Source organism: Diabrotica undecimpunctata, chromosome 2 (genome assembly GCF_040954645.1).
Source record: "Diabrotica undecimpunctata isolate CICGRU chromosome 2, icDiaUnde3, whole genome shotgun sequence".
Taxonomy (NCBI): domain Eukaryota; kingdom Metazoa; phylum Arthropoda; class Insecta; order Coleoptera; family Chrysomelidae; genus Diabrotica; species Diabrotica undecimpunctata.
Window position 1 is genome coordinate 163,055,224 of NC_092804.1, and position 10,196 is coordinate 163,065,419.

The 10,196-nt window shown below is 31.0% G+C and overlaps 1 protein-coding gene across 1 annotated transcript; it reads left to right on the plus strand.

The window, feature by feature from the left end:
* Window positions 1-1,016: 1,016 nt before the first annotated feature.
* Window positions 1,017-8,922, plus strand: LOC140433545 (C-type lectin domain family 4 member M-like). The gene is made up of 4 exons (XM_072521524.1): window positions 1,017-1,112; window positions 3,515-3,567; window positions 4,355-4,463; window positions 8,553-8,922. Exons 1-4 carry the CDS (start codon window positions 1,049-1,051, stop codon window positions 8,825-8,827), a joined length of 501 nt encoding a protein of 166 aa, XP_072377625.1. The 5' UTR covers window positions 1,017-1,048; the 3' UTR covers window positions 8,828-8,922.
* Window positions 8,923-10,196: the final 1,274 nt, after the last annotated feature.

Genomic DNA, 10,196 nt, shown 5'->3' on the forward strand with positions numbered 1-10,196 from the left:
AATCATAATTAAATGATAATTTTTCTTAAAACTTGTGTCTTATTTCACCGATATTAGCACGAAAATAAACAAAATCGTCTTTATCTCGAAACTTACTTATTCTGACTTACTGCAGTCTTGCACTGAGGGTGCGATATATATATATATATATATATATATATATATATATATATATATATATATATATATATACATATATATTTAATGATATGTTAAGATAACATATTTTTACTATCTGTTTATTACATAGGAAAGGCAAGAACGGTCTTTAACAAAATGAGCGCCATCTTCAAAAGTCACAACATATCCCTAGATACAAAAATGAGACATTTAAGATGCTATGTTTCCTCTGTGTTGTTGTACGGGGCGGAGGCATGGACGCTTACAGACACCACTATTAAAAAACTTGAAGCATTTGAGATGTGGCTTTATAGAAGAATGCTGAGAATATCATGGACAGCAAGGATCACGAACAAGGAAGTTCTAGAAAAAATGAAGAAGGAACCAGAGATTGTGTTTACGATCACACGCATAAAATTGCAATATCTGGGACACGTTATGAGAAATCAGCACCGTTACTCCCTGCTGCAGTCTATATTGCAAGGTAAAGTCAAAGATAAGCGAGGACCCGGTAGAAGGAGAATATCATGGCTGCGGAATTTAAGAACATGGTTTAAGAAAACCTCAACGGAGCTGTTTCGAGCCGCAGCGAGCAAGGTCATGATTGCCAATATGATTTCCAACATCCGAAACGGATAGGAACCAGAAGAAGAAGAAGAAGTTTATTTATAATAATTGTAGAAAATTGAAGGTAAAATAATTAAATAAAACTGAATTTGGGTCTGTTAAGTTGATAATTACATAAAATATTAATATTTTTAGTAAAAGTCGACAGCTCTTGTGCATTTTACGTTAATTGTTTTGTTAATGTGGTGATTTACATATTTTGCTGATACTGTTAATTTAAATTTTAACATAATTTAAAATTTCAATAGATTTCTTGCTACATAAATACCTTTTCGGCTTGGGTTTTAATACATTAGACAAAATGTTTAGTTTAGCAACTTTCTTTTTTCTGTTTAGTTTTTGTTTGTTCTCTGGATCACAAGGAGGTAAGATACTATATAGCACATATTAGCATCATGAATTAATGTATATATTCCTTGATCTTGATTTTATACTATATACTTTCAGTAATCATAATTGCAAAAAAAATTAAAATTCTTTAAAATCTTATACAACAAAAACTAGACCATATTATAGAAGGTTGCCAACTCTTCTTACTAAAAAAAAGCACTCTATCCGTCTAATGTACTTTATGGAATTGAAGTCGGCTTATTTGGGCGGCCTCAGGGATGTTTTAAAATTATAAACAATTTTTTGTTTTATAAACAAATAGTATCTCTTGTAAACTATTGGCTTAAAATTAATTCTGAAAACAGCGTTGAAAAAGACTCGCCGGTAAGACACTTCTTAAAAAAAAAAAAAAATAAGTTTAATTAAAAACATTGGTTCTTGAGATACAACTGGTCAAAATTTACCAGCATAGTTATAAACAATACGATGATAATTCTTTTACCATTACCTTTTGCTTTCGAAGCTCTTGTTCGATAAAAATTTTCATATATTCAAGATATTTATATCATATACATAATAATAAAAACGATCGGTATTACGCGTGAAAAATATCAAAAACAAGTGTTCAAGAATTGGTGAAGGTGAAGGTTGTAGAAAAATTGAATTTCAAAGTTCAAAATCGGTATAGGTAAAAAACTTTCCTGTACTCTCTTCCTTTTCTTTTTAATTTATTGTAACTCGAGTAGAAAAATCTAAAAAACGCATTATCAAATTCCAAAGATGCTTTTTTTTGTAAATAAATTAATTTATTTATATTCCAGTTGTCATAGACAAAAATGCCACTGATGCTCCAAAAATCATACGAACAAGCTGAATTTTTCTGAGCATGTTAATTTTGAAACCCCAAAAAATATGCAAAAAATGTTACTACTCTTACCCCGTTCTACCCCTAAAATCCCCTTGTGTCTGAAGAAGAAGACGAAAAAAATTGATTTACCAAGAATCTGTACCTACGTCGTAGAAAAAAATATGTTATAAAAAATGTAGCTAAGATAATTTTAAGCAAAAATGTTTATTAGGACGTTCTGTGTAAAATAAACCGTTGTTTCAACCGCAACGCTTGAAATAACGAACACCCTGACCAAGATCTCGACTTTACAGAAGAAGTGGAAATAACGATAAGAAGATTAAGAAAAAGAAAAGGCAGAATTGGCGTAAACCACACTTCCCCCACAAAATTAAAGAAATAATAAAAATGACAAATGCAAAGAAAGCTCGAGCACCTGACAACATAACCAACAGAGCTCTGAAAAATCTACAGGCTAAAGCGATAGTCCACATAACAAACATTATAAATAGCATACCTACTTCGGCTGACATACTTCTCAGACAGATGGAAAGAGGCACATGTCATAATGTTAGCCAAGCCAGGAAAAAGTGGCACGTTCCCACAAAATTACAGACCCATCAATCTGCTGTCCTTGTTGAGTAAAATAGCAGAAGAGACTTCCCGTCAGCACTCATACACCAAGTAGCCAATATATCATCAATTAAAAATCCTAACATACCCACTGGCTCCACAAAAACGGAGCACCCCTTCCTTGAAGGGGTAGAAGCCTAAACAAGGTGAAAACATAGAATCATCTTATAACAAAATAAAAAAATTTTGCGATTTGGTAATCGTTATAGGCCTCTCTATTAGAATAACATCGGATTAAAAAAAAAGAATATTGCTCGGTTGAGAGAGGAGAAAATACATTTTTTTGCTCGCGCCTTGCGCTCGCAATTGAGCTGTTTAATTGACACTAATAGTTACCAATATTTGTTTATAAGACAGAAAATTGTTTATAGTTTTAAAACATTCCTGTGGTTATTGGGGTTGGAAGCTGATGGCTAAAGTGCCTTTTTATAAACAAAAAAAAATGGCAAACTTCTAATAGTCCACTTTTTGGTGGTCATATTTTAAAGAATTTTAATTAAAAAAAAATTTAAATTGCAAAATTATTATGCAAAATCCATTAAATCGATTTTATTGAATTTTTTTGTTGGTGAATTCTTTTATTATATTACAATAATTTTCTAAGCGAATTATGAAAGTCCTAAGAGAATCTAAGTAGCCAAACAATTGAATAAGAAAAGGTTTTATTTCCGTTTTTTTTTGTATTAATTGCTATTTTGTAGCAAAGAAAGTACAAAAAACATGTTTTTGGTAACTTTTAAATATACTAATTTTTCTATTAATATTTCCGTTTTATTTAGGAGGAAGGATAAATCAATTATTATTACTGAAGTTATCACACAACTTTTTCCGCAATAATCCGAATGCCACCTCTCACATCCACTTCAAAACATATCCGCACTGGTCTAAATCATATAAACACAATTAAAATACTTATCTAAATTAAACAAGCGCATTCACATTTTCCGTAATTTTTAGACACATGTTGTGCAGCAAATCCAAAAAACAATTATTACTTAGGAGACAAACAGGTAGAGTATAAATTATTTATTTTTGAAATTTTTTTTGGAAACAATGGGGCATATTTCATGTAAGGTTTTATTATTAAAGTCTCTCTCACAATGTGTCTTTATGTTTTTGAAGGAAAGTGCTAAGCCCGTACGAAATATTGCTTTCTTTTTTTTTAAGTTTTGGACGAACAGTAATCTTAAAATACCGCAAAATTCTGTAAAATATCCAAACAATTTTTATTATAATATGTGGTAAATTAACTTAAAACTGTCACTCCAGAGCTATTCACAACGCTTTTAGAATATACTTAAAATAAGGCAGATATAAACGAACATGGTATCAACATAAATTGAAAGAAAATTAGTAATTTAAGAGTCACAGATGACATCGTCGTTATAGCCGATCTTATGGATGATGAAATAATAATGTTGGAAAAATTATATCACGCTTTCTTGGAGGTCATACTAAAGATAGCAAAAACAAGATGCAAATAATGACTAATCTGATGGTAAATAAAAATATTACTGTTAACAAAAGGAACACTGTGCAGACTGCATCTACATGCAATTCAGTTGGGCAGAGATAAGCTAAGAACAAAGCATGGGAAGCGTTTGATAAATTAAACTATGTATTTACATCGGACCTAAAAAATTCTTTACGACTTGCGCTATGATGGGTTTTCTATTTTTTTAATATTAATTTTTCAAAAGTTTTCGTAAAAATAATATAATGAATATATAAATAAACATTTTTGATACGAGCGTTTTTTGATAATGTGTCCTAATTAGTTTATGTTAAAATTTTTAGGTAAATTGGGCTAACGCTATTATAGCATGTCAAGTTGTTGGAATGTCATTAGTAAGTATACAAAGTCAAGCTAAGAATGACGAAATCGCTTCATTTTTGCAATCATCAGGTAAGAAAAATAGTAAAAATATTCCTTCGCACAAAAAGAAATTAACTAAATTACATTACTAAACGAAATGATAATTATTTATTTTAATTTTTAATTTTTTTGTAGTTATTGGAGACAGAATAGTACAAATTTTGTAAACATATCTTCTTCTTGACTGGATTTACAATTCGGGGTGAATCTTCGCTGCATTCAGTATAGCCCTCCTTCTTCTATGATATGGCGCTTCTATTTTCCAGTGTTGTACCCCAATCCTAGATAAATTGGCTCTAACATAATCCTTCTATCTTTTTCTGGGACAGTCTATTGATCTTTTACCGTTGTTACCTTTTACCGACAGAGTTATCAATTCAGCATTGTTGCACCTTCGCCTGTGCACCTTGTGTGAGTCCATTTCAAAAGGTAAAAGAAATAATAAATTAGACTTACTCACAATAACAATTGGCATAATTACAGTAATTATGCCAATATTACATGTCTGTGGTTTTTAAAGATGAATAAAATGTTTAAGCAGACAAGGTAAGACCCACAAATTGGTGAAATAGTCTATTAAACTGTAATGAAAAAATAAATAAACAAATAAATAAAACATTACTCACATGCCGGTACTCTATTAATTGATGGTTGAAAGAACATGGTTCAAACTATCTTGTATTGTTGATTGGAGAACTCAAGTCAACTATTGTAATTGTTTAACAGTAAAACAGTAAACGGGGAAGTTCTAGAGGAGACAGATTTTATTCAATTTTGGATAAAATCTGTCTCCTCAAGAACTTCCCCGTTTACTGTTAAACAATTACAATAGTTGACTTGAGTTCTCCAATCAACAATACAAGATAGTTTAAACCATGTTCTTTCAACCATCAATTAATAGAGTACCGGCATGTAAGTAATGTTTTATTTATTAATTCATTACAGTTTAATAGACTATTTCACCAATTTGTGGGTCTTACCTTGTCTGCTTAAACATTTTATTCATTTTTAAAAACCACAGACATGTAATATTGGCATAATTACTGTAATTTATATAATTCATATCACCTATCTTTGTTTTACCTTTATTAGACAACACCCTAATATGGGTTTATTATTTTTAGCATTTAATTAACTTTGTACCGTGACCTGAAGATGCTTTGCATATTGTAGAAAGCGAAACCGGTCGTCTGATAGTTAAATTAAATTGATTGTGAGTAAGTCTAATTTATTATTTCTTTTACCTTATTTGAAAATCTTGAAAATCATATAAAAGAACCATTCTTTATAATTAATTCTTAAATAAAATTTCTGTTAAATGCTGGCCGAATATTTACCATTATAAATATAGCCGTAATGGTGCGGTGGACAGATTCGAATGTAGATATAAGGATAGAATCGTTTTTGTAATATCTCTTTGTCCGCTTCTTCTCGATCGACGATGATAAATACAATAAAACATTGAAGTCGTGAAATAAAAATTATAGTTTTATTGACAGCTACTAATAATTACACTACAGATGTTAGTTAGGTAACTATCTATAATAAACTGCGCTCAAATGAGCTCAAATCACCAATTTATAACCTCACAAATAATGTATACCTCAGCACAGAGGTTATTGCTTCTATCATACTAACAAACTTTGAACTATGAGCTTACAATACAATTTAATCTAGGTCATAATTGCAACACTTAGGAAGTTCAATTGGAAAATATATTATTCGGCAATTTATTACGTGGTAGGTAAATGAACTAATTATTAAAATATTACACTATATGTTTTCACAATGTTTCAATTATGCACGGTGAAACTATAAAATATTTAGTTAAGATTAATGTGAGATTACAAATTAAGGGATTAATTTGTGATTGAACATGCGGTAAGATGGTCCATTCTAAAGTTCCGATTTTCGACGACGCGTTCGAACATTTTGATTGGTATATGACCAATGATTCGAGTAGTATTGGTCTCCAATGTCATAATCTTAGATGTTTTATTCATGTAGACTTTATACTATACGTATCACCAAACAAAAAAGTCGCGAGGTGTGATGTCATAGGTTCTAGGTGGCCAATTTACTGGTCCGAAGCATGAAATAAACTTTTCACCGAATTGTTCTCACAGTAAAGCCATGCATTCACGGACTCTTGTTGAAACAAAATGTCATTGGGACCACGAGATTTAATTTCAAAAACCCAACGATTCCACCGACCAATAAACCACATCAAACAGATGTTTTTTCTAGATTTAATAGCAAATATTGAACCTCTTTATGTTGCTCATCACCACAAATACAAATAATTTTGTTTATTTACGTACTCATTAAGCCAAAATCGGCCTCTTAGGAAAACAAATTTCTTGTACAAAAGATTGTATCTTCTGCAAGCTCAACAAGAGCCCATCGACTGAAACAGTAACGACTTAAAGGTTAGGTTGGCTTTACATCTTTCACTATTTGAATTTTGTATGCTTTTAAACCAAGATCTTCACGTAAAATACGTCAAGTTGTTGAATATGGCAAGCCAAGCTGTTGAAAACGGTGAAGAATCGATTCCTCATTATTTTCGCGCACACCTTACGCTACCGCCGCTATATTTTCTTTAGTGCTTGCTGAATGTAGTCTGTTTAGTCGCCTGCAATCCAGTAATGAAAACTGGATTTTAAACTTACTGATATAATTTCTTTAAGCTCACGAAACACATTCCCCGTAGAATGCCCATTTTGTCAAACAGTATTAAACAAAAACGCAGCATCAGGTAACACGGTTGATGAACGATCTCCCATTAAATCCCCATTAAAAAAAGTACCTCTATATAAATTACCCATTATAATTTGTTATAATTATTCATTTCATCCCTACTTGTAGTAGATACAAGTTTTTTAAACTAGGCACTAGCTCTTTCGCTTAATCGGAGAACTTTTTATCTTAAGTAATGGGTTGTTCCCTGTAATGTATCACATTTGCTATGTAATAGACGATCGCAACACACAAAATGTATAATCAAAATTAGATAGAACTTAAAGAATACAAAATTTTCTCTTCAGAAAAAACCAATAAAGAAGGCTTTTACAGCAAGAAGTCTGACAGGGACACGTGCTATCTTTATTTTTATTTAATGTATATCCAGGATATGCCTTCGATTAGACTTTAACTTTGGACAACAAAATAAAAATAAACGTGGTCTCAATTAGAAACCTACGAGGTTAGCGATTATAGCTACTAAAAAATCTTAGGCAAAAAGTGGAGCTTGAACTCATGGTTAACTAGAACAAAATCAAAATTATGGTTATTGTCTGCCAAAAACATTTTTCTCAGACCCAAACTATCGCGGGATGCAATGTAGTCTCCTCTATGATATATCTTGGAACTATGGCAACAACACAAGCAGTTGCAAACCCAAAGTTCGAAGGCGCATACTGCTTACAAAAGCGGCACTAACTCAACTAAACGAGGACGATCTTGATCGTTACATTACTATGACAAAAAAAAAATGGACTGATTTTAACTCTAGTCTTTTCCATATTTTACTTTATATATGAGACTAAAACGGTCAAAAATTCCATCAGACGACTCACAGATGCTTTTGAAATGTGGAAATAAAGACGACCACTTCGAATTTCATAACAGCTTGCTGTAAGAATGTCTTGGTTCTACATTAAATTAAGATCTAATCAATATCTTCCTAGTAGTTTACTGTAGAATTTACACAACAATTACAAAATGTAGAGGTTGTTTATCTAAAGAAGGCCTCAGAGTTAGCGCCAACGTAGATCTCGACAATGACGGGCAAACATTATAAAAAAGCTACTCAACAAACATAAGTTGTTGAAGCGGCATATATAACAATTTACTGAGTCCAATGAAGATTGGTCATTATTGGAATCACGACTTATCTGTCAAGACATTATGAAATTGATAATACTATCAATTTCCAAAAAACTGGAACTGCTAGAAAAAGAAGGAATTATATTATTGAAATCAGAATATTAAAAAATATTTTAAATATGATATTGCTTGCCTTGCACCAAAAATTATTGATTTTGTTGAACAGTGTTATCGTTATGTTAAATTATTTTAGACAGTAGCATGTCTTTTATATTTTGTGTTGTATTTCAGGAGTAAATTACCTAGGATTCGATAACGCCATATGGACTTCAGGAAATAGACTTCAGGACAAAGTTCATTGGCTTTGGTTAGCTCAAGAACCTGTTGTGTACACTAAGTGGGATACTCTCTATAATGAACCAAATAATGCTACTGGGGACGAAGAATGCATAAGCGTAATTAATAACGGAACAACTACTGATTGGAACGATATCGCTTGTAACCGCACGTTTTATCCTTTATGTGAGAAACAGATTTGTTGTTCTAGTTGCAAATCTTGTTCTTAATTTGAATATTTTATTTAAATAATTTTATAATAATACAAATTACTTTTTGGTATTTATGTAATAAAATGGTTTTAACATCATAATAAAAACAATATATTGCATGGTTTTTTTAATTAAAAATCTGAAAAACATAAAAATAGACACAGTTTAAGGTATTGCTCTTTCAGTTATTTTCAGACCCCTTTTCAATCAATTCTGATTTATTCCTGTATTTTAGGCTTATAATAATTTTTGCAAGCAACTTAAACCAAAGCTGACAGTTGACAGGACTTTTGTTGACTGGAAATAAACAATCTACTACATAATAGTTATTTAACAAACAAGTGTATTAATAAGGGTTAAGTTAGTATAGGATATATTGATAAACTTTCTGAAGAAAATATGGAAGCTTAAATATCAATTATATCAGAAATCAAACCGAATGTTTATGCGTGGCAAGCTATAAATGTACAACTGACAGTTCCTTATAATTATATTCTAAATGATGTAACTATGTGCGAACATAAAAATCACCTTCAAGTAAAAGTACACACACACACCCTTGTGTATATAGACGAACAAATATTATAATAATGTATAGTAATAAAATCCTAGCGCAAAAAATGTATTGATTACAGCACGTAACTCTGCGTTTAATATTGTGTCGCCATCTATAAAACGGTAAAATCGGTGGTAAATAAATTCAAAATATTCATTTCTTGTGTAAAATTTTGCGTAGAATTCGAATTCGTTGTCAGAAAACTTCCAAAATTATTTGGAAAACGAAGGAAAAGCGCTAAAAAAGGCGGGACAAAGGCGTTTTTTGGACTTTTATAGGGCGCAGCGGCTTCAAACATATAAAAAGGATTTCTGAGACAACTTTTATTCGAAAGCACTTGTATAAAAGCGTCTTTTGTAAAAAGTAGAAAAAAAATAGAGAGGATGTTTTGAGATATGAATTTTTCAAAAAAAAGCCCTTTGTTTTGCATTTTGTTGCTTTACATGACGTCATATGGCAATTCTGGCACCGGGATCGTGTTCAGCGGGAAATTGTACTTAAGGAAGCGGGAAAACATATAGTGGATATTTGTTTAAGCATATTTAGCTTATAATCATTATCATTAACCTGTTCTTTTTTTCTTAATAAACAAAATCAACTTATTATATTTAGATATATCAATGTTTAATTTTAAACTTAAGGTTGATTTTAGCATCGAATATTTGGGCCACAAACGTGCTATTAGTTATTTTTCGGCAATGTTTTTTCTTGTCTTTTCATAATACACTAATATTAAAGCTAGTGGTTTGTTATATTGAATGAGTACCCAATATACACATTAAAATTACTAAAAGGCAAAAGATTAATTTCATAACTGAATTTAATTGCGGT